Here is a 25,975-nt window from a genome sequence, read left to right as displayed (position 1 = left end):
CACCCCCAAAATGTACATACACCAGCCCACGTCCTAGCCGTGCAGAAATGTATCATTGCAGCCTGTAAAGAGGATGTCAAGAGGATGACCCTTCCCAAGGAACTGAACTGTCAATGGGCATCTTTAAACATGGCTGAAGTTGGCTTCCTATTCGCCAGCTTCTTAATCAAACATTTCATTCCACCTTACACACTATAGCAAAATAGTAAATAGGAATCCAGCTTCAGCTCCCACATCTTTAACATCTTGAGTAACTTTAATTCAAAGTTGTTCATTTGCTCTGTACCTTTCACTATGGATAATATTGAGCAGGCTTTGCTCAGTGTTTGACACTAAAGAGAAGGGAAATTCCAACTTTATTAAAATCAATCAATCAACCTTATTTTCACTCAGAAATACACTGAGGGTTGAAAGGAATTTCCATGGATTTTCCTAAAAGGAGAATCTTTTTTGTACAAAGCTTTTCTACAAGCACACTAACTTCAGTAAATTAAGCATCATATGTCTGTGTGTCAGGACAGAACATCCTGACCTGCAAATACATTTCTTGGCAGCCACGTCCTGTTCAGCTGTTGTTTCCTGTTGCTTTCACACCTCAGCTCATATGCATACTGTTTTTAGAAATCTTGTTTATATCTATACTGACCACCTGCCACTGTATAAAAAGGCCCTTATAAATATAATGATTGTGTCTGAACACACTAAAATTAATGAGTGTATCTGAACATCGATCTGCCTGTGACTCTTGTTCTAGCGCACTCCCGGAGCTCCGACGGAGAACATTCAGAGAGAGAGTGGTCAAGGTGGGATCGGGAAGGGACAAAGGAAACCATTTTCTTACAAGGGTGACCCTTATTTTCAATCCAGCTGAGAGTTTACAGCGTAAAGGGATTGAAAAAAAAATAAAAAATAGAACCAGGTTAAATTAAATGAACAGAACAACATGAACAACTCAATAGTAAAATCTAATAAAATCAAGTAGGATAAATGGGAAAAAAAAATAAGAGAACATTTAAGATTTAAATAGAAGGCATCACAAACCCAACCACAACCTCTAAGTAGCCGTGCTGTGTGATTTTATCCACTATTTGCCGGCTGAAGCCAGATTAGCATAAACTGACAGTTTTATAGTGAGATAACAACTTTAATTTACTTTGTGCTGTTGCCGAGATTGAAAGCAAGTAGTTTGTATAGGTAACTTTAGCCACTAGCATAGTTACTAGCATTAGTAACTAGCACAGCTAACTGAACAGTATGATGACCAAGCTTATTAGGGTTGGAAACGGGAGTGTAAAACCACATCTGGGCATGTTTCACTCCAACCAAAGCCAGATACCTTCTATGTAGACATCAGAGAACAATTTAAAATACTGAATAAATGCATTCTACAACACCTTTAAGACTAGCTATGAAGAAAAAAAATATCTGTGGAGATTTCTTTGAAAAACCGAAAGCAGGTCTCCTCAAAAAATCAAAGCATTAATAAAGACAAAGGGTGAACAAAATAAATAGTGAAAAAAAACTATATTATATTTAGTTGTTTAGGCTTCTGTATATCTTCCTGTACGTTTTCTGGTTTTTTTTCCTGACTCTTAAAAACTTGTACTTAATGGCTGTTTCAAATGGACATTAAATAAAAGAAGGATGTTCTCTGATTTTTGCCGAATACCATACACCCAAACCCACAAACACCCACACGCACGCACCCACACACACACGCACCCACCCACACACACACAAGCTTGGATATCCTGTTTCCTATATAGAGTAAGAAAACAGAAAAAGAGAAAAAGCTATAGATGAATGCTCTGCATGCTCTGGAGTGGAAAGAAGCTCACCTCAGTGCTGCCCTCTGCTGGACAGGACTATGTGCTGCAGGAGTGAGTCGACTACTCTCTGAACCCACAAAGCCACTGTCTGTCTCAGGAGTTATGACCCCATCCTATAGAACCACAAGCACCACAAACTAATCACATCTGTGACTTTCTAAAAGGACGTCTTTCACTAATATTAATGGTATACAACAGAACACAATGCAATAAAATTACATCAGGCTCTTAGATTTCTGTCACTGACCTGAGGGGCTGCTCTCAGGACCCCATCACGCTCTTTAGAGGCCCTTTCCTCCAAGTTTGCACTCTCTCCTAGGCTGCTATGAGGCTTCCTGCTACTTGCAGGTCTCATCTCACTGTCCTGTTGTCCTAGTAATATTGTGGCTGGGAGAGGGGCTGCTGGGAGAGTTTCCATAGAGTTACACCCATGTGAATGACTAGAAGGGCAGGAGAGGAAGTCTGCTGTTGGGGACCTGAAAGAGAATGAGAGAGAGAGAAGAAGAGACAGAGTTTGACAGAAAGTAAACACAGTTAGGTACTGACACGGACAAGAGTTATGCCTTATGTTTTCCTGTATTATTCAAAAGTAATTCTGTAATCACACACTTAATTACAGTTCAAGTTAATTACGTTTACACTTCATTTACAGTACATTACAGTTTTGAGCCTGCGTTTTTGACGTTTTCGATGTCAAGCACTGACAAAAGTCGTACCAAAAATAAAAGGATGTTTTTTTCTATCTGCAAAATAAGACTGTATGCATAACAATTTCAGCAAAACTTTTCATCACATTCAAATCATAACAGAATCTCTCTTCTACTTACTAACACAAATGTTAACTGAAAATTTAGAATCCACACTTCAGAATTCCTCATCTTGTTTCAAAGAGCTATGAGTGAAATAAAATTCATACGGAATTACACCATACTTTTGTTAACATCTGAAACTTTTAAGAGTGAATGAAATGAAAATTTCACAACCATCCTGTAGGTCAAGAACTGACCTGCATTATCACTGGACACTTTTCTTATAACAGCTTGCTACAGATAAAGGAGAGAAGAGACAGACTTTTGCGATGGAGTTTCAGACTCACGGCTGGACTGATTTGCTTGAGTCTCCTTCATCTTTAGTCCTCCACTGCTGCCCATCTTCTATCCTATCATTCCTTGCTGGCTGAGGAGGGGAATCCCTAAACTCCAGAGAGTCTTGAGTGTCCTCACACGGCCCTCTGTCCAGCAGCTTGGGCAGTTCCCTGAAGTTCTGGAAGCTGAGACAAGAGACAGTGGAGTAAGATGAATCACGTAAATTTAGAACATAAATTCTGAACTGTGCTCTTCGTTCCAAATGTACTACTGATAAATGTAAACTTGAACTACTTTAACTTTGTACTGATATATTTAGAGACAATGTCCAATTAATGTCCCCTTAAAATCAGCTGCCAGTGTAGTTGTAATGCGTGATGTCCAAGTTGGGAGTTATAGTGAAATGCATCAGCTTTCCCTGTGCTACTGAGTTTTCTATCACTATATAAAGGAAACACCATGGTGCCACTGTTGTTGAGTGAGTGTGCACATGTTCAGAACAGAATGATAAGGGCTTTGTTCAGTCATGTCCTTTGAATATCAAAGTAAATGTTACAACAGCATTGAGAAATTATGTTATTAATGGAGAAAAGTACATTAAAAAGCAGAAATAGATCATTTCGGTTAAGGCTTAAGGTAATAATCGACACTGGGGCCTGATGTGTTCAGCATTGGCCTGATGAAATGTGGCACGGCTGAAAAGGTTGTATTGAGAGTGCACACAGGTTAGAGGCCAAAGGTCTTAATGTTCTTACTGGTCCATGAGGCTACTGAAGTCCTTCTCCACACGCTGGTGTTTCTGTTGCAGGGGATTGAGAAGAGATGGAAGTATCTCCTCCTCGTCCTCCTCTCTGTCTCCAGCACTGTCTTCACTGACAGAACTCACCTCCAGCCCAACCATGCCCTCTGCATTGACTGAAGAGACTGGGCTCTGATCAGAAACAGAGGGGAGAGGATTAAGACCACAAAATATAGTTTATAGTTCACCCTAAGGGGAATTACACCCATCCAATGACATATTTCAATGAATGAGATGTAACAAAGGTCATTCAGAGTGTTTTGATGTGATATTATGCATTGTAGAGAAACTTGCTGACTTGCTGATTTATTAATAGTGGTGGTGATAGGAGCCAGACGTTTGAAGAGTTTAATGCCTCTAAAAGCTTCCTCAAAAAACGTTATTACATGAAATGGTTACAAAAATGTCAGACACATTGTTTTAAGAAAAAAAAAAGTTTTAAAAGCCATGCATGATGAAGAGGTACATGCAGGATGCTGTAAAGCAGAACAGTCTCCTAAGCAATATTTTTTAGACATATCACTATAATACCATTATCAACTTCACAGACACACTCAGAAGACATGGGTAGGTTCACTGGTGGTTTTGGATAGTAAATAAAATGGCTAATTCTTTTTATAGCAGATATTGCAAACTCTGGTTCATATCACCACCACTATTAATAAATCAGCAAGTCAGAAAGTTTCTCTACAATGCATAATTTCACATCAAAACACTCTGAATGACTCAGTTTACATGTCAATGATGTAATTATGTGGATATTTTGATATTAATTCCCATTTAATGACTTGGATGTGGGATGAGCAGCCTGGAAGACGTTTTGGGGATGTATTTACGTAAAAGATCTTTTCTGGTGCCTGTGATCAATGTTTAAAATTCAATGTTTAATGATCAAGAGGCAAAAACTGGACACCAAACATGTCTTGGCTGATCGATAGTATCTGACGTAAGTGGAAAATTGTATAAATTTGATTTTCAGCCTGAACCATTCCTTCAAACCATTTTAATAACAACCATTTCAGTTCATCCAGTGCAGTAAATGAACAACTTCAATCCTGATGCCTACCACTGTAGCATTTCAGGGTATTCAGCTGTATTCAAAGCAAATTAATTACTTTATTACACTCAACCTACTTTCCCATAGAGTGCTGTATGTAGTTGTACCTCTATACCACCACCTAGTGTTCACACTGAAACCTGCATTTATCTCACACTCTCTCTCGTTGAAAAGCGCTGAATTATTCATGGCACATCAGTTGAAGGTTATATTGCCCACTTTGTCCTGTAGATATGTGAGTGCAGGCTGCCGAGTGGGTTTATAGTACCTCAGGTTGAGGCTCTGTGTCATTCAGAGACACAGAGAGTTGGGTGGTGTGAGGAGGTAGGTTTGGGCCAGGGTCTGACATGTGCCGGCTCTGTTCAGACTGTTCTATTCTCTCCTTCATTTCTTCCAATCGCATCCCTGAGCTGAAAATCAAACCTTCAAGTTCCCTAAAAAGCACATACAGCAAAATGTTACATATAAGGATCTGTGGCCATTTTATTATTTGCCAATAAAGGGGAAAAAGTAATAATTGCATTGTCTAGTATTGGAATTACAGACTACAGCAAATAACGTGGCACCACATTTGTGCTTGCACACAAAATAACACATGTATAGTCTCTTGTGGTGGGTATTTCCATTCTTCTCAATTTGATTAAAATGGATAGCATAGAGAATAACACCACAGCCCCAAATACTGGAGATAGGATTTGCAACTCCCTTTTCAGGTATTAATACCACTTCTATACCAAAAAAAGGTGTTGGCTAAAAGTCATAACACTACACTGGCCTCCAGCTGCAAATGTAAATATCTAAAATATGAATCTAAAAAAAAAAATTTCAAATATGTATGTTTACTACAATTACCATGTCCGATTTTACAACGTAAGATTAATTAACAAGCCATCTTTAGAGTTTTAACTCGTCTTATGCTCACTGCACTTCATGGACAACACAGTGAACTTGTGTTACAACACAAAAAAGCAAAATGACCAGTTATTGATTTATGCATCACGACATTCAAACATTTATGTAGTCACCTGTCAGGGTCGAAATGTCCAGACTTGACTCCTGTCTGCTTCTGCAGCTGTTGATACTGGTCACGAGCATCTAGGTAAGCCCTCTCTAAGGACTCCTGCCCCTGGGCTAGCTGAGAAAGCCCCTGTTCACATAAACGAGGGCCAAAGCAATGTGTTAGAAAGCAGACAGGTTCTCAAATACACCCACACATTCACATGTACTCTGGATCTTACTCTTCCATGTGCTCAGAAGCCAGGAATGTGATAAAAGATAGCTGACGATACCTGTCTTTGCTCATATGGTCTAAGTTTTCCACTCTTTAGAATCTCTTCAAACTCCTCAACCTGAACAAACACAATACAAGTAACATGAACAAAAACAGCTTTTTCACAAGTGAACTACTTATAATGACAATGAAACTTCACATACACTGTCACAGCAATAGGATAAATGTTTGGATGTTCTAAACATCAGCACCTGTAGCTGAAATCTCTGTACATGATTGGAAAGGGCCTCAGTTAGCTGTATGGCAGCCAGAGAGACAGGCGACATGGAAGAGATGGGGTCTACAGACAAACGGAGGGTGGGTGTCAAAAAAAAACAAGTATTACTGAATACACATGAGACAACCTATTCAGCTTAATAAAACTGTTTGCTTTTTGTTTTGGTTCTGGTCATTTGTTAGACTTTTGGAAGATTCTAAAACAAGCACCAAGTTATGGTCACTCTTACCTGAATCAATTCTCTCTTGAGTTGAATGAACATTGTTTGCACTAAGCTCCACCCTCTGAGCCTGGGGAAAACTCAGCATCATGACTTTTGACCCCTCCTGTAGAACACCTGGCAGAGTGGGCTGACTGGGCTTGGGTGGGTCAGAGTACATGCCCACCTGAGTAAAAACACATATCAGTTATGTAAATGCAGTATAGAGTCGTCTAAAACCAATTTTCCATAATAGCAGAAAAAAAAAAAACACACACACAACTGTAAAGCAGAGATGGGCACACAGTATATCTGCCAGTGTGTACACGCAGGATTGCGCTCCAGAGGTTTTACCATTTTTATTTAGAGCTAAAACTAAACACTACTGGTGAAAGGCACTAAAGAAAAAGAGTAGCCTAACCATAGTTTAGACAGTGAGCTTAGATTCCTGTTTTTATAAGCCTTTCTCTGAGATTTACTGCAACCTAGTGGCCAAGCCACAAAAGAAGATGAAGGAAGCTGGAGACAAAATGGCTCATAAAACTATGCAAATAGTGAGCCTTTTACACTGCTGCTCAGAGAACTGGGCTATGATAATGGCCCATGCGTAATGCATTCCATACAGCGGAGAATGAGAGAAACGGAGAGAATGCAGGCACGCATATAGACACACTGAAAAGACGAAACACAACAAACTAGGGCTGCCCTGTGATACCCAAATGAAATTCATTCATGCAATCTGACAAAAATGACCTCTATTTTGGTCAAAAAAAATGCAGGTCAATGTTTAACCAGATCATGTTATTGAGTCACTGTCATCATCATTATTGATACATTTTTATTTCAATATACTGAGAGCCATATCACAATCACAACATACAGTAATATCATCGCAATGCTAGTATTTTGTCCATATTTTGCTGCCATACAAACAGCACGTCTTATGCAAATGCAAATACACATAAGCATGCAAGTGAGCCTCCACAACCAGCCTTACCTCAGGGCAGAAAGTGACAGTGTGACCGCTCCTTCACAATAAGCCTTTCAAACACTAAATCACACCAACACTCACCCCTGTATAACCCCTGTGCCTGTCTGAATAATATACTACTCTTCCCTTTTCCATTATCACACACCAGGGACGCTCAGTATAGTGTTTGTTAATCGTCATCACGTCATCTGCCGTCACAGTCTTGCCATCATAGGAGTATGAAATAAGCACATTAGTCTCTAAGCAGTCACTGAATGTGTCACCGTGTGCTGTGAGCACGTAGACCAATCTGATGTTCATTTTGTGTTTGGATTAATAAAGGCATTCACGTAACTATGGATAGTTATGATCAGAAATAATCCAGGCCATGCTGTAAGTGTGTAACATCAAGGGTTCACTAATGTGTTAGAATATATTTGAAGGTACAAAAGTGCAAAAAGTCAGTGATCACCTTCAATTATTTAATTTCTAGTCAAACTGCCATCAAGTAATTAATTTTTTAGCATCAGGAAAAAAGCAGAAGACATACATTTTAACAGAAATTTACACAACAACTAAACAGCTAAATATATTGTCATTTTCAGTATTTAGTGAGTCCACCCTTCGCCTTTATTGCAGCTTCCATACTTTGGGGAGACTTGCTTTCAGTTTTTCAAAGAAATCTGCCAGGATAGCTTTTCATACCATCAAAGTTCAGTCTTAGAAGATGGTTGCATTTTCTGATTCTCACAATCCTAGAAAACCCAAACACATTCCATGTTGTTGAAATATGGGCTCAGAGGTGGTCAGTCCAATGCTCTGAGAACATAGCAGCTCCTTTGTTTAATTTGCAAATTTTCTTGTTTTATGTTTTTTTCATTTCTCAGTAACAGTTTCTTGACAGCTACACATCCTTTTAGACACATAGCACTGAGCTGACTTCTCACAATGAAAGGATGGACAGAAAGCAAGAGTGGCACTTGATTTTCTTCTGCCTCTCAAAGATGAAAGCTTTAAGCACTGTTTATCTGAAGGGGACAGTTTTGGTGGTCTACCAGGTCTTGCATGGCTGTTAGGAGTCCCAATTTATCTATATCCTTAATATTTTGAAGTCCATTTTTGGAAAATCCTATTCTTTTCACTTCTTTTTATTTGGCTGCTGATTGCCTTATATCTAATCTGAGAAATCTCCTGAAAAATAAATAACTTGCATTTAAAGGCTTGAAATTAAGTAGGGTGGTCTCTTACTACCGAATATTACAATAGCGAAATATATCAATATAACTTCAATAAACTACTTTTTCCATATCATGCAGCCTTATCACACACACTACACCGAGGCAAGACACTGACTGCAGTACCACTGAAACCTCAGTTACTGCTTATATAGCTGTAAATGTAAGCTTGACATTCCCCTTAGCAAAGTTTGGAACAGAGGCTTCTGTGAAGTCTGATTAGAATGAATGACATGCTACCACCCACACCATTTATACCTATAAAAGGAAGGACAGATGGCCAGGGTGTGAGGGGGGCTAAGCGGCTTTTAATTAGCATTACAATGACTGCAACCAGACGGAAGAGCAGCAACCAAGAAGAGAGCTAGCAGTATAATTCCAATAATGATAAACAACTAAGGTGCTCAACGACTGTCCATGACATGTTAAATAACAAAGGACCTATGACATTACACTGTTTTCGTCCTATCGCCCTATTAAGCATAGCATCTCTTTATACAGCACTTAAATGAGCACTGAATTAAGTATTGATTATAATAAAGTTCTGTGTTGAACTCTGTTCCTTTTTCTCTAGGTATCAACAGCGACTTTTTCTTTCTAGCAGTATCTGAACTCAGGACCGGCTTTCTCTCTAACCTATTGGTAACTAGCAAATATACTTTCTCTAGATAGACAAAGCACTTCTTGTAAGTCGCTCTGGATAAGAGTGTCTCCTAAGTGCTGTAAATGTAAATGTAGCGCCATGTAGCACATGACTCTGTGGCAGACCAAATGAGTGACACTGCTCTGAGCAGAACGGGTTTCATTATTTCAGGCTATATTTTTGGCCTAAGAGAACTTTACCACAAACCACTGGAATGCAGTCAGCAGAACTGTTAGAATCATGCAGTCAGAAATGTGTGCCTCTTATTTCTGACGAAGTATATAAAATTTAAAATGTTATATATTGGAAACCATGCTGAAAATAAACACATTTTCATGTCATTAAATTGTCGTGACCAGAGTGAGACTGAAGAGAGGCCTGTAGCTTTTCCTCTTGATTGAATATTTTGGTTGTGCTTAAACATGAGCTGTAATCATGAGAGTTACTGAAGAGCTGCCTGTATGTGCTTTGTGTTCAGCCTGGCGGGGATTCACATGCAGAACAGGGAGCTCTATAAATAACTCCTTTATAGGGGACAAATAAGAGAGGGAGATCAGTGCTATCACTGCATGTACTACTGTTTGGACTGTAAAAGAGGGCTGAGAATTAAATATGCAACTTTTCTTTCATGCTTATGTATAAGTACTAATTGTATTTTTAAAAGGCACATATGGGGGTGCATGTAAACAAACACAAACATAAAAGCACAATCAAACCTTAGCTTCCAAGCGTAGCCGGTCAATAGTATTCTCAGCCTCTGCATACTTGGTTAGAAGTCTATTATAGTCCTCCTTTGGGAGAGAGACAAAAAAGGAGGGGAAGAGAAAAAGAAAGAAAAAGGAACCAAATATTACTGCTTCACTCAACCTTTTTCACTTCTTAGATCAACACACAGACATTGAGTTCCATACCCCATTAACTACACACAGTTCCACATAATTCTACAATAAAATGGATTCTCATTGGAGACACATATCCATGAAAGTTCATGCTCTCCTCTTTGTACCTGAAGCTGCTGGACCAGCGTACTGGCCTGCAGGGCGCAACGGAACTCAGCCGGCACTGTACTGTTCAGGGATCCCTGGGGGTCACCAGGGGCTGCAGTGTCTGACAGCCCTTCGGTACTGCTCAACAGAACCTCCCTCACAATGTCAGCAGGGGATCTGTACACCAGGGGAGCTTCTGGCTTTGAATCTCTCTTGCGAGGAGGCCTCCGGCTCCTGGGGGGCTTGTAGCCGCTCTTAGGGAAACGAACCTTGGGTTCTACTTTGGAAAAATCTGGTAATGGATGACTCATCTGCCCCTTCCTGAGAATACACACACAATATAAACAATTACACTGCACTTGTGGGTGGTGGATTAAAGTCAAATAGGTAAAAATATTTGTCCAAACCTAGTTTTTAAGGCTGTGGCACACTGAGCAAGCACTCAACTACAAACACCAACATTCTAATGTAGGCAGTCGGCTTTAAACTGTTTCTTAATAAAAAGTGACAGGGCAAACAAATTCAATAGAATAGAGGAAGACACTGTACAACAGTGGGAACAAGATGAGAACACTGTAGAACAGTGTGAATGCAAACATCAGTCTAGAACAGTGTAAATGGGGGGGGGGGTTCTAAAACAGTGTGACAGAAGAACATTCTAGAACAAAGTTAATTGGGGCGGCGCAATCTAGAACAGTGATTCAGGCAGAACATTCTAGAACAGCGGCTATGACCTAATGACCACTATTTGTATTTTTGGGGCACTTTTAAGTATTCTGGCTTTCCAGTGCATGTCTGAATGGTAAACAAAATTGAGGGTACTATTAAACACCTATTGAATGCACTATTAAATCTCATTACTACGCAACAGACATGTTCCGTTAAGGTGGCTACAAACCCACTGAAATTTACACTCTCTGGAGAAACACCCCAAAAAAACAGCAGCTTTGTACAGTTAAAAACAAAGACCCCAATTCTGTTTAACACACAGCAGAACCACTGACTGCTGACTGCAGGTTACTGCAAACATGGACGAAGAACTACTGTGTAACCTAGTCAAGCGTGTTACTTTTTCCATGTCCCCTGCACGTTTTTTAAAAATGTTACACCCATGCCTACGGCTACGAATGAGAAGCCAACTTCAGCCTCGCTCAGGTAGCTAATGTGCCCCAAAAGTGTCCCAAAAATATGAATAGTGGTCATTAGGTCACAGCCGCTATTCTAGAATGTTCACCCTCAAGCACACTGTTCTAGAATGTTCTTCCCCAGTTGACTTTGTTCTTGAATGTTCTGTGTTCACACTGTTCTACAGTGTTCTCCTCTTGTCCCCACTGTTTGTTTATGCGACTGGCAAATAGTGACGTAGGCTAATTTTGAGAAACTGTCTGAATTCATTTATTAATCCATGTACTTTATTGCTTTTTGGTAAACTAAATAGTTCACTACATTATCAGATGTTCCTCGGAACATCATAAAACAGTGTGAAAGAGGGACAACATTCTAAAACACTGTGAAAGGTGGAAAACATTCTAGAACAGTGCAAATGAATGAGAACATTCTAGAACAGTGTGAATGGGAGAGAACATTCTAGAGTCTCCTAACAATCACAATGAACTATGGTACATTAACCCAACACTTAGGTTTGATGGTGTTTGCTGGAGAATGCTGGGTCAGCATGTTCTGACCTTTAAACGTTTTTGGGTCAGTTTATCTGACCCTTTCACCAATGAACCCACCTAACATCCTTAAGCTCAGTGTGAGAGGGTTTGGAGGGTCTGTGTCCACGATGCCTCCTGTGATGAGGTGTGCTGAGTGGAGAGGAGTCTGAAGAAGAGCTTTGTACTTTAGCCGTGTGCTGCGCAGGGCTGGAAGACTGCTGAGACTCCTTAAGTGCAGAGCTTATTTTTCGGGGAGAGGGGATAGGAGGCTGGTGGTGTGTAAGGAAAGGCCCAACAACCTTTCTCTCTAATTCATCTTCTTTCTTTCTGCTTGATCTTCCAAGTTGAGGCTTCACCTCCTCAAATCTGACAGGCTGGAAAGTTCTTGGAGAACAGCTGAATCGGGTGCTGTGAGACTCAGCTATGCTCTCTGCGTGTGCTAGTTCTGGGGATGTCTCAGCTGCTTCAATTCCAGAGTTACACGCCTGCTCCTCTGAGGAGAGCTGAGGGACGAAGGGAAGAACAGGAGCATAAGGAGTGTTTGTGGAAGAAAGAGGTGAGGAGGAGACATGGAGCCTCTCATTCAATATAAATTCCTCATCGCAACAATTTTGTGAGCCTGCTAGCAATCCTGAGGTGCTCCTGCCACTTCTTGAGGTTGTAATGTTATTGCTTCTTACATTACTGTTGTAACCATGGCTCTCAATGCAGTTATACTGCAGGTCCATTTCCCCTCTGACAGAAAATGATGGTTCTCTGTGACCTTTAACCTCCTCAGTCTCATCATTAGTCATGCTCTTCACTCTCTCTCTCACTGGACTTGAGTCTGATTGAGGTCTATGGATCTTCAAACTCTCTGGACTTTCCTCATCAAGTTTCTGTCCATCCTCATCATCACTCCAGTCCTCCAAGGCAACACTGTCATCACCATCATCTGGTAAAGGGCAAAGAAAAAGATTTTAACAGGCTACAAAATGAAGGGTATAACAGTTGCAGTGTTTAGAAACATTATGTACAACCTAAATAAGTTGTCATTATGAAAAAAACTTATAAATATGTTAACACAATGTAATGTTAATACAAGTCTATTACCCCTTGGAAAGGGAAAATCACTATGTACTGCTATGAAGACCCAGAGTGTAATCAAGTACTATAGCAAATGGACTGAAAGAGGCTGGTACTGTTTGAGGGTGAGGGACAATCATCTCCTGTGCGCTGGGAGAAAGGCTCAGAGTCCAACAGTTCACTCAAGTGGCAGCCAAGTTCTTCCAGTGCAGGAGGTGGGCCTTCTTCAGGCTCTGGGGTCCCTGTATCCAATAACAAATCCTCTTCTTCCTCCAATGCAATTTCTTCTTCTTCATCCACCTGAGTGATGAAGGGCATGGTTGGGTATGGTAATTCAAATGTATGGTAATACAGATAACCAAATTCATCGTAGTTTTAATTTACTTAATAAGATATATCTCGCTGTTGTCGGAAGAAAACCTCATATCTCCAAAATGGTAACTTTACAGGAGAAGAAAAAAAGCATACTTTACTTTCAATGTAAGTCAATGGAACCAGACATTTCTCCAAGTAATTTTGGACCATTTCTTTAAGTCCATTCTTCATGAAATTTACAAACAATGTAAAGGCCAACAGGCATTTTTATATTATGTCAAAAACTGAAACATGACAAAATGGAAATAAGAGGTTTTCTTCCGACAGCAGCGATATATATATATATATATTTTTTTTTGGGACAAAAAATTTTATAAATCCTATTTTACTTACTTACTTTACTCTTTCACTGCATGTGCAACACAAGCAGCTAATACTGTCTCATATTAAGCAAAATGGGGAGGGTATTTCCAGTATTTCCAGACAAAAGAATTAAATAAATATTGTAAAGTGTAAACTGTGCTCAGAGGGATCTTTTGTAGGTCAGGTATGGATCATCTCTCAGGCAATAATCAAATTAAACCAGGGTTGTTGTTTAATCCTAAGAATATAAAATATTTTCTTTTTGAGATTTTTAAACATTATTCATTTAAAAGTGAGAATATTGGAATAGCAAAATGGTTAAAATGCCTATTCCTAGTGATGGGGTGATGAATTTGGGTTTTACAAAATGGACTGCCAATAATATCACTTCACACAAAAGCCAGTACAACAACCTACATGCTGGCCTGCTTACCTCCCCGAAGCTCTCTCTTAGACCAATAATGCCATTCTCATCCATTTGGCTCTCAAAGTCTTCTTCTCCGCCTTCGTCCCAGCTGAGGCGTGAACCGTCTGGACTGGGAGGTGAGGAGGAGTACCCCGGCGTAGGAGTCCAGATGAGCATTCCGGCTCGGGTGCCGTTCCTTCTCCTTTCCATTCTCCCTCCTGTTTTTCCTCAGCTTCTCACACCACATTGACTAATCACACTGGAAGGTTTTTGGTCCATTTCCTAACGGTCATCTCAGAATCTTCCGTTGCCGCCATGGCTAATAAACCAGCAGCAGGTTCTGAGCATTAGAACAGGCTGGTTAATGTCTACTCAGGTGCAGCCAAGGTGATGAAACACAAATCTGAATCACAGTGTCATTCTAAATCATTCTATTTTATTTGGCATTTCCTATTAGTAAAAATACTCTAAATAGCAAAATAGAGTCACATACTATCCAAAACATTCACAAACAGGGGTTTGGACAGAACTGTACAACTTGGACAAAATAGCACATTGCAATTATTACTGTAATAGTTTTCACCCAATTTTGTCCCTAAATTTAGTTGTAGCCATTCTACGTGTCAAGTAGGTCTCCCCCATCACATGATGCTACCCAGCTGGGAGGGCAAGGGCTAGCACATGCTTTCTCCAAGATATGTGAAGTGCCACTCCAAGTAGCACAGAGCCACTGGATAGTTCAGCGTGCTTGGAGGAGAACACTAACTGCTAATTCTGTTATGTCAGCTAACAGAAGACCCACAGAAACTCATCTGGACTCAGTGAACTTGATCAGAATGCTCACAGCACATAATAAAACGATTTAGTGATTCGACTGAGCGCTCATTTGGATAATGAAGCCTTCTGCAATATCATTGTTTCAAAGGCCAACAATAAACAATCAATATACTCTATACAACATACAACCCTATTTACAATCATTTGATAACAGAACCAAAATATTCACAAATTATATCAAAAAGAAGGAAAACATAGAAAACAAACCCGTAGATAACAAGGGTGTACATAATGTCCAGAAGAAAACAAATAGAAGCCCAACACAAAATCCCAAACTAATTCATTACAAATGTAAACTCACTGTAATCAATGCTGCCATTCATACTGGAGTGAGCACTAACGAACCGTGAACAACCGCACAGACTGACAAGCTGTACTACAAACAGCTGCTCCCTAATTCCAACGCTGAGCCTCTGAATAAATCAGTGTAGCAATGTTGTTGTTAGGGCACATTTTCAAACCTGTCCTGATTCGATAATTTCCAATGCTGCTCACTGCAGTTTTTTTTGACAGCAAAAACAGATTTTATAATGATGATCATAAACACTGGCAACTTCAGTTGCTGGTTCGGTTTAAAGCTCTGTCTTCATGACAACTTTAAAAACCAGAGCACACAGTTATGATACACCAATCAAACATTTCTGTTTGTTTGTATTTGCTGGTGTTCTGTGGCTTTAAGATGATGACTAGTACCAGTGTAGTGCCAGTGCCACAATATAATGCATGTACACTGGATTGACAGAACAGCACTATAGTTGTTAGAATTGATGCATTAACCAAAACTGCTTTATTGTTACACCAACTAAATGCTAAGGGTGGGCAATATGAGGTTATGCGCAGTGAGCCCAATGCACATTTTTCTGAGCATATCATACAAGTTGTCATTACTCACTGAATAACTGCACATTTGGTTACAAAGAGAGCATAATTAGTCCTGTTTAATTGGATTAAATAAAAATAAATAAAATGATTGTACTCATAGGTTTTGATAACTTTTTTTGAATGTGGTGGTGGTGTCAGGAATTTTGTCTGGTCCAACTTTTCAAAGCTCAGAAAAATTAAATATCATAATCTGCATTGTGTATCATCAAAACATCTTCATTGTATTTTTGCAGTATTGCCCACCCCCACTGGGTGCTAAGAGCCAACTGTATCAAACCGCTTTCATACAGCATATGGTTACTGCCCTATAGCACAGGTTTCTTGTTCTGTGCTCTGTGCATATACTTTTCTCATCTAGTAAACTTTGTCACACAAAAAAGTCTGAGTGAAAATATATTATTATGCTAAATATAAGTTAAATATTACATTTTTCTACAACTTTTAGTGTGCAATTTCTATTTTTTGCTGAGTTTAACCTATTGGAAAAAATAAAATATGACATAAAATGTGCCAACTTTTGCACAGGCCTCATTTTATGTATTCATTTTTTCCCCTAACATGTTCTTTACAGCAAATAAACAGCAATTGTACATTAAAAAAAAAACACGGAGGTGTGTTCCCTGTAGAGGATGTACAGCTATTTTGACTTAGGAAGTCAACAAAATTTGACTGGGGTGCTTAAACTCTTGCATACAATTGTGATTGTACTCATGTACACTGTCAGGCAGAGCTAGGGGTGAAACATTTGGAGAAAATAACTAATTGCGATTTTTCTGACCAATATTGTGATCGCAATTTAAATGCAGTTATTATCTATAGACTAATTTCTAGGCCTGTTTTTTGGCCACGAAGGCCAGAATATTCACTTTTTCTGCTTTGAGGCTTGAACACTGAGTGAGCCAGACTACTATTTAGCAGACTACCCCTTAGCTGTGATTGTGATATATAAAATTGCGAATTGAAAATTGCACCCTTTAAAATTGCAATTTAAATGTAGAAACTATTAGTCTTTCAGCCCTATCACTATCTAGACCGTCTATACTTATAAATGAAAAAATGACCCTTTTAGCTAAAGATTTTTCAAGGGCGTTGTCACTATTCTGAGACACAATGCAACCCCTGCCCCCCTCCCTATACAAACACAAACTTTTCTTCTGTAAGCAACATGAATGCACAAACTGCACTCACTTTCATTTGGTGCACACACCCTAGAACACACGGCTTGTGTCAAGGTGTCAAACTATGAACCAGTGGTGTGACATTTCGCAATAAAATGTGCCAAGGTGGTAATACTCACCAAGAGCCCGTGTAAAATGCTATAATGTCTCATTAGGATGAAGACCAATTCCTTAAGAAAGCATGTCAACCACACAAGCTTCCGGCAAAACACACACATACACAGCTAATCCCTGGTACGTTGAAGAGTTGGTGGATGATGACAGCGTTCTGCTAATTAAACGCTTGTCTAGATTTTCATCTGCTCCCCCCGGCTGCCAGGCCTGTCAAACACTGTTGCGGTCTCAGCTAAAAGCGACAGAAATTCCAACAACAAAATCACACTCTGACTGCACTACCAGTGGCAGCATTTAACAGAGTGCACACTCAAAGAATGCTGAGCAGGTTTGTAAAGAAGGCCGCGCTGTCGTAAGCTGCTTATGTCTCCAGGGTCACTGGTGAGGACACAGACAGAGACTGAGAAAAGTAATGCGCTGAATTTAGCTTACTTGATTCAAATGTGCACATCAATTCCACATGTATAAAACATCATCAACACAATTATCACCAAAAGTGAGTAAACTGAAACACAAAATTGTGCTGATGTCAAATTTCACTTGTCTGGAAATGATGTACACACATTTGAATCAAGTAAATTCAAATCATTGCATTTTCAGTGTGTAAGAGGAGGTAAAGTAGTGAGGAGATGGCATGAAACCACCTTTTCTTTTCTGATCGGTATCGACTGATATCGATCCGCTATATTCTTTTAAAATTTAAAAGCTTTAAAATTTTGTTTTACTGATTTAAAATGAGCTATTTTGACCTGAAGCACTTCGTTAGAATCACCATCTAAACAAACCATCCTCAGATATTCTCTACTACCATACAGGAAGATGTTACAGCCAAAAACATGATGTATATAAAATAATATACAAACCATATATATGTAGAACATATCGTCTCTGTCCAAAGAAAAACAAGTATCTCCAAAATGGCAGCTTTACAGGAGAGGGCAAAAACTTTCACTTTTAATGTAAGTTAATGTAAAATAGATTTATTCCAAGACATTTTGGAGCATTTCTCTTGTCCATTCAATATGAAATTTTCAAACAGTGCAAAAGGCAGCTGCTGCGCTCAAATTATGTAGAAACATGAAAATCAAAAGTGAGCATATGCAAACATATACTTTTTTATTCAGTTGAAAGTCTTTTGCATGAAAAACATTAAAAATCACTTGTAATCAGTGCAAGTGTGGACAAAGCTAGACTAGGGCTGAAAGATTGATTGTTTTTACATTGAAATCGCAATTTAGATTTTAGGCTGCATTATTAACAATTTATCTTATCAAGTTTTAACTGGGGAAATTTAACCTACTATCCCAGAGCTTGTGAAAAGCCCCTAAATTTACAAAAATAATATTTTTTTTCAGTTGCTGTCACAATGTTGTTCAGAAAAATCACAATTACACACAACATTGTTTGGCGCCAAATTACGCTATTATTATTATTTTTATACGCCATTAAAAATAAAGGCTAATTCTAGTATAATTAGGTTGCATGTGGCTGTCGTTTGTTAGCATGTGATCTGCTTCAGTTGGCTTTATATTTTGATGTGCTACAATTCTGTGATATATCATGCTGGATTTGTTCTTTTTTTCCCTCATATTTCCAATCTAGCATCATTTGCTGTTATTGGCCCAATACCGATACTGGGTACTGGATCAGTACCATCTCTAAAAAAACATTAAAAATTAAAAAAAAAAGAATGAAAACATCCTGCTCAGCTGTGAGTCTTACTTTTAAGTACAGCAAAATCCAGATGACAGACACCACTTTTAAAGGATGACTATGTTAGGAAAAGAACTGCACAATTCTCAGTACAGCTTTAGCGCTCAGTCCCCTGTGAAAAACTAAATCTATGCAGCCAGCTTCACAGGTGAACGGATGCCTGGTTTCTGTTTAAAGACTCCAGTAGTACACTGGAGGCTGTCTGAGCCCCTCCATCGTTCTCTACTGCTTCCTCTCTTCATGCTTCACTATGTTTCAGTGAAAGTAACGTTTAATTGGCCCTTAACAGTCTTGAAGAGACTATGGTAAATTGAATTAGTAGTGTATTTTTGATCGGGTACATCATTTCTTTCACACAATATATGCGCACTCATTACAATCTGTTGCATTTATTTCTTTTAAGTGAAGCAAAAAGAAAATCCACATTCATCTTTTACAAAGTTTGGGATTCATTTTTCATGTTTGGTAAAAAAGAAAGATAACCAGGCAAGTTTACATGCGTAAGAGTTTCAAACAAAAAGCTGTGAATTCTTATGAGCTTACCCAGTTACATCCTTATGGTCCAACATATGAATCCTAGAGATTACCATTTTTGAATGTGGATTTTTTCTGCTTGTTGGTTTTTGGAATTCTTTACTTAAAATCGATGCACCAGAAATGACGCTGTCTAAGACAGCACCTGGTCTCCCATTACTTCATGCAATTTATGCCTTTTAATTGACGGCAAAAAACATGACATTCGTAAGACCGCTAACAGGTTACTTAAAGGAGTATCAAGCAGTTGGATAGGCTTTAGCATTAACAAGTCATACGCACAAGTATGAGTGGCGGGTGGTACTGATTAAATTCAGGATTATAATATTTTACAGGTCTATCACAGTGATAGACAATATATAAATCTGCATCAATAAAGTTAGTGAAGCTATGCTTGCTGAGTGCTGGTATTAAAAGAATGTTACACAAAAACAACACACGTTGATTTGACTGGCCAATGTTGTTCTGTCCTGCTTCTTTTAAAATTATACCAAAGGGAACCTTATATGGTATTGCAAATGTTAACCAGACAGAAAGCACGTTTCCAGAAAGCAAGCTCATTTTTTATGTACTTTTAATTGACTTTTCAAAACTTTTCACGTCTGAACCACCCAGAGAATTACATACATTGCAGTTGCTATCTAGCAATACCTTAAAACCTAAAAAAAGACTAAAACCTATATTGTTGTGTGATACCAATACTGGCATTTAAGTGTAGAAGACAGACTGGCTGGCACACCCATAGCATACAACTATCGAAGCTCCTTTCTTTATGAATGTTCAACATGTTATTCCACTGCACCTTAATGCAGACCAGACATCTAAAACTTAATCAAGTAGAGTGGAGTAGGGCTAAGCTCTCGGAAAGTGTTCTCTTGCAATGAGAAGATATGTGGAGCTCTGTGAAAGTAATTATCTCTCTTTCTAGGGAGGAACTGCTCAATAAGCCACTTACCAGCTTTTGCATTCAAGCTATAGAATGCAGCTCCATTTGCTGAAACCAGCCAGGTAGCTTATCATCAAGATCGAGTCAAGATCGATTTCCCTCCACCAAAGTCACAGCAACCAAGTGAAGCTGTTTAAAGGGGAATTCCACTGATTTTTCAAAATTGCTGTATAATTCAGTCATAAGATGTAAACAAAGTCAGTCAGGTTGGTTTGATGTGAAACGATTCATTGAGGGGAAACCTACCAACCCAGATTTCTTTACAGTGGTGGTGACAGGAACCAGAGATCTCCATGTCTACAACACAAACACAGCCATTTTATTTACTATACATAACCACCAGCGAACCTACATGTGTCTTCTGAGTTTTTATATGTAATGCTGATGATGGTAAAGTAGTGGAAAATGATGATGATTAAAAAATAAGTTTTCTTTGGGGACTATTTTGCCTCACAATGCTCTGCATGTACAGCTCTGCCATGAATGGCTCTTAAAATATACACTTCAGGCCAATTCCTTACCTCCAAACTTCAGTAACACAATGTCTCAGACATCAGGCAGCATATTCATAACCATATAATGTAATGGCTCTGTGAGGGAGATTTTAGATGCATTAAACGCTTTGGATGTCTGGTTTCTTTCACCACCACTGTGAACAACCCTGTCTCAGTAAGTTTCTCTATAACAGAGTATTTCACACCAAACCACTCTGAATGATTCTGTTCACATCTCAACCGTTTAACTACGCACAAATTTTTAAAAATTGGTGGAACTGCCCTTTAAAATGCTAAACCAAAGGCTTTGGAGAGTAAGCTGGTTGGAGGGCCAACTGAGATGGTATTAGTGATTAAGTCTGCAGACAAATTCACCAGTTTGAGACTTTTTTTCGGACTTAAGCTTACCTTAACTTCAGGTCCAAGTGCGGACAAATTCTGGCAAATTCGGTGTCCAAAAATACGCTCGCACATCAGGGAAAAAAGCAAAGGCGTCCAGTTAAATCAGTGAACCTGAAGCAGGCCTTCTCCGCGCTCTCCGTTGCCTTGAGAACGGCACACAAACTAATGACACCCACCCTCCCTCCCTCCCTCCCTCTCTCTCTCTCTCTCTCTCTCTCCCTCCTTCTCTCTCTCTCTCTGCCTCTATTACCAAGCGACCAAAGGAAACAAGCGCTTTTTACCCACTGCGTCTTCTTGAATGCAGCAGTCCATGTTTCCCTCAGAAACTGGAGCCACTTTCGGTTTTCTTTTCAAGTTCGGTCCTGCTCGCCTCAGTCCGCAGCTGGCATTAGTCGCCTTTCTTCTCTGTCGAGCTCCGTCTCCCACAAAGCCAAATCTCTCTCTCTCACTTTCTTGTCAGCAGTTTTTTTTCTCCACTCTCGACAACATCCGTGAAGCAGCACAGCGGCCCAGTACTTTTATCGTTCAGTGTGTGAGAGACTAAACTTCGCGCCTTGAAATACGAAGCAAAATAAAACAACAGGCGATCCTAACAAAACTTCAGTTGAAGAGCGAGCCATTGATTTGTGGGCGGCGCTTATTCTCACGATGGTAAACATGACGCTGAGCAGAGTTTTGATTGGCTGAGTGTTGGAATGGGGCGGAGTCAACGTCAGATATCATTCATGTAGTAGAAAACCATGCAGTTTTTGAAATCGATGTATATTTAAATTAACCTAACTTAACATACGTTACAAAAATACCTTACACAAACTTCCTCATTTACATACGCTTTCAAATTTACGTATAATTTTCGAGTAAACATTTTACGTTTAAAACGTACGTTTTAATTTGCATAAACATTTAGATCGATCGTATACACACACACACACACACACACACACACGCACACACACACACACACACACACACACTACAGGAGAAGACAAACATTAACATCAACATTAAATTTCCACACAATGTAAAGGTCAACAGGTGACTTCAAATTATGTCCCAAAATATATATATATATATATATATATATATATATTTATATATATATATATATAGACATAATTATATACTATATACACACTTTTTGTATCAAACCTATTTATTTATTTATTATTTATTTATGTATTTATGTATGTTTCTTGTGCCACATGCGGATATGTGACCTGCGGTTCAAGCGTTTCGATGAAAGCATGTATGCTCAAAAAAAGGTGTTAATCCTGATATCCCAGTACCTGTGCTGTCTGCTCAAAGCTAAGCACAGGCATTCATTTCTGAGGACTATGCCGTGTCAAGCACATCTCTGGCATCATCGCTTTCTCAGTGTCTGTCACAACACGTTAATGTCACTAGGTGGCAGTAGCGGATTAAAAGTCAGCAGCTACTGGGAGGCGAGAGACTCTTATGCAGCTGTGGTTTTTTCACTGTGTGGACTGGCGATACCGAGGGGGTTAGTCTCGATCCGATACCACGTGATACCGATACCAACGGCGGTACTTTCGAATGCAAAAAGTGTAATTCTTTCTGATTTATGACAATAAATGACAGTAAAATATGGACATAAAATGTATTTTAAAGCTTTTGACATCGTTTGGCTTCGTTTACTGAACCACAATTAGTTCAGACTGCAGCCATAAAGCTCAAACTAAACACTGAGAACCTGTGATTTTGGCGTGATGGAATACTTTTTCATCGAGAGCCACAACAAATGCGTGAGCCTTATATTTCAAAAGAGTGTTATGATTTTAACATCAATAGACAAGAAACAAAGTATGGATGTTACAGTAAAAACAGTTTATTTGATATGTAAATAACATGATCTAACAAAGGGGAAAAATGTATAGATTTATGTTTAATTTGTCTAACATTATTTTTTGAACACTTCTAATATATTGGACAGGTTTTATTGTTACTCCTAAACAATTTAATTACGGGTTAAATGTTTATTTTATGTTCAAATTGCTCTTAGCAATCCAGCAATAAAAGAAGCCTTGTGCATTGATAAGAAACGCAGTGATAAGAAACGCGGTAACTCACAGAAAGCTCAGATTCTATGTGCTGATATTTTGAGAGCTTATATACTGAATTATTTTTGAATAATATTTTGGCCCTCAGGTACTTTGACATGGTCCAGTCTGGCCCTCTTTGAAAAAAAGTTTGGACACACCAGCTCTGGGATGAAGTAGCTGACTTTCACTGACTTACCAGTTTATTTGGTTTATTTATGAGGCCTTTTTATTTATTATGTCTAGTTTATTTATTATGTCTAGTTTATTTATTTGCCTTGTAACTACACTAACTGGCTATTTTCTCAGAAACACTTACCATACAAGAACACTTTGTAGGTTTATAATTACTGACTGTAACCCATCTGTTGCTGCAATTTATCAGCCACCTACGATCCCATCCATCAGTGGAAAGAGGACCACCACTGACCACATATGACCATTCTAAGAATAGCAGTGACACTGACATAGTAGTGTCATGTTAGTGTGTATAGTGCTGGTATGAGTGTATCAGACACATCAGCTGTGATTTTTACACAATCTGAACACTTACTGCCCACTTTACTAGACAAACAGGCCTTGTTAGTCCACCTTGTAGGTGTACAGTTAGAGAGCTCATGTTTTTCCATCCACAATTTGTGTCTAGCCCTTCATGAGTGATTAATGTCTGACCACAGAACTGTACCACAGTTACTGTAAACCTGCAAAGTGCAGCTATATGGTAGATGTTTCTGATAAAATGGTCAATGATTGTGGCTACAAGGTGCCTAATAAGCTGGCATATCGGCATATCTAAGCATTTATGGAGACAAATATTATGTTTCTTTTTTTTTTTTACTTTCGTCTACTGCAACATGGTGAATATCATAGCCCATAATCTTCACAGTCAGACCAAATGATAACGCACAGGCACATTTTGTCCCTCAAGTTACAAATAATATAAATGCAAACTCAAAGGTACAAGAATGTCCTTGAGGTCCAATTGTGTTCCCTAAATGAATTTTAAAGGCACATTACATTCCCTTTCTCAGTTGTAAAAAGTGCTTTACAAATACACTATATGGCCAAAAGTATGGCCATCACACCTATATGAGCTTATTGGACATCCCATTACAGAACCATGGGCATTAATATGGAGTTGTCCCCCACTGTGGCTATAACAGCATCCACACACACACACACACACACACACACACACACACACATCATCTAAACCGCTTCTGGGTTGCGGTGGGGTGCTGGAGCCTATCCCAGCTATCACTGGGCAGAAGGCAGGATACACCCTGGACATATATATGTGTGTGTGTGTGTGTATGTTCTTTTCTTTAGCTTTTATTATACAGATTGTTTTGATGCTTTCACAATACAAAGCTGTATTTGTAGCTTCTGAAAGCAAATGTAAATATTTATAAACAACCCTTTATGGTACATTTATTAATTTATTATGCTTTGTTGCATCGCTAGATTTCTTTATATGTTGTAATCACATAGTTATAACTGTCTGAAAAACATTAGATTTTGGAGTGTGTCTGTGGGAATTTGTGACCATTCAGTCCAAATGGACATCTGTGAGGTCAGGCACTGATTTTGGACGAGAAGACCTGGCTCACAATTTACGTTCCAGCTCATCCCAAAGGTGTTCAGTGGGGTTGAGGTCAGGGCTCTGTGCAAGCCACTGGAGTTCCTCCACACCAAACTCGGCAAACCATGTCTTTATGGACATCGCTTTGTGCACAGGGGCTCAGTCATGATCTTAGGCTTGATGCACCTGCTTGACCATGGAAACCTATGTCATGAAGCACCCAATGAGTAGTTTTTGTGCTGATGTCGCTTCCAAAGGCAGACTGGAACTTTTTTGTGAGGCCTACCACTGCATGGCTGTCGTTGCTCCTAGATACTTCCATTTCATAATAACAGCACTTACAGTTGACTGGGGCAGATCTAGCAGGCCAGAGGTTTTACAAACTGACTTGAAGAAAAAGTGGCCGTGCTGTTTTAAAGTCAATAAGCTCTTCAGTATGACGTATTCTACTGTCAATGTTTGTCTACAGAGGTTGCATGGCTATGCTTGATTTTATACACCTGTAAGCAATAGGTGTGGCTGAAACACATGAACTCAATAATTAGGAGGGGTGTCCACATACCTTTGGTCATACAGTGTACATGTTTATGTTCTCTAACTACACTTACTCCCGAGTGTACCACCTCAGAGACAAGCAACAGATTATGGAAGGGACAGTTAAGTGTCTTTCTCTGAGCGTTGGCTTGAAGAATGTTTTCCATTGATTTATCTTTCATTTGTCCAACCATGTGTGCAAATGATGCTTATTTTGTGACAGTGAGTAAATGAGACACTGCTGGGTGCCTTCTGAGTAATTACTTGTTGATCTGAATGTAAATGTGTGCATGTGTTTATGTCACACAAACGCATTTCAGAGAAATCGATGTGAATGCCATCATGTTTCAGTGTGGCATTTCATTACCTTTTCCCCACTGTGACAACAGGTGAAACATGAGCTTAGAGCATTTTATTGTGCAGTTTATCTTTATTGGAAAATTAAACACACTTTCTGTATAAATAACATGGCTGTGTACAATGTGATTCATTAAACTGTACAAGAGGCAGGCAAACTGACAGGTAGGCAAACCAAGGCAGGGTGTGATACAGTAGGATAAAAAAAAAAAATGATGGAAAATATT

At 39.1% G+C, this 25,975-nt stretch overlaps 1 protein-coding gene across 1 annotated transcript in view; it reads right to left on the bottom strand.

The window, feature by feature from the left end:
- akna (AT-hook transcription factor) overlaps window positions 1–21,835 on the bottom strand; it is a 28,699-nt gene extending 6,864 nt beyond the window's left edge. Inside the window, exons 1-15 of the mRNA XM_036589086.1 lie at window positions 21,500–21,835; window positions 14,146–14,521; window positions 13,151–13,334; window positions 12,048–12,903; window positions 10,332–10,632; window positions 10,042–10,116; window positions 6,508–6,664; window positions 6,253–6,341; window positions 6,060–6,119; window positions 5,796–5,917; window positions 5,039–5,204; window positions 3,670–3,845; window positions 2,926–3,099; window positions 2,077–2,305; window positions 1,839–1,942 (exon numbers count right to left, since the gene is read on the bottom strand). Of these exons, the coding sequence (XP_036444979.1) occupies window positions 1,839–1,942; window positions 2,077–2,305; window positions 2,926–3,099; window positions 3,670–3,845; window positions 5,039–5,204; window positions 5,796–5,917; window positions 6,060–6,119; window positions 6,253–6,341; window positions 6,508–6,664; window positions 10,042–10,116; window positions 10,332–10,632; window positions 12,048–12,903; window positions 13,151–13,334; window positions 14,146–14,328 (2,876 nt within the window). The 5' untranslated portion in view covers window positions 14,329–14,521; window positions 21,500–21,835. The remainder of the gene's footprint in view (window positions 1–1,838; window positions 1,943–2,076; window positions 2,306–2,925; window positions 3,100–3,669; window positions 3,846–5,038; window positions 5,205–5,795; window positions 5,918–6,059; window positions 6,120–6,252; window positions 6,342–6,507; window positions 6,665–10,041; window positions 10,117–10,331; window positions 10,633–12,047; window positions 12,904–13,150; window positions 13,335–14,145; window positions 14,522–21,499) is intronic.
- Window positions 21,836–25,975: the final 4,140 nt, after the last annotated feature.

The sequence above is a fragment of the Colossoma macropomum genome, unplaced genomic scaffold, assembly GCF_904425465.1.
Source record: "Colossoma macropomum unplaced genomic scaffold, Colossoma_macropomum, whole genome shotgun sequence".
NCBI lineage: Eukaryota > Metazoa > Chordata > Actinopteri > Characiformes > Serrasalmidae > Colossoma > Colossoma macropomum.
The sequence above is the reverse complement of the archived record's forward strand: the minus strand, read 5'-3'. Positions and strand labels throughout refer to the sequence as shown.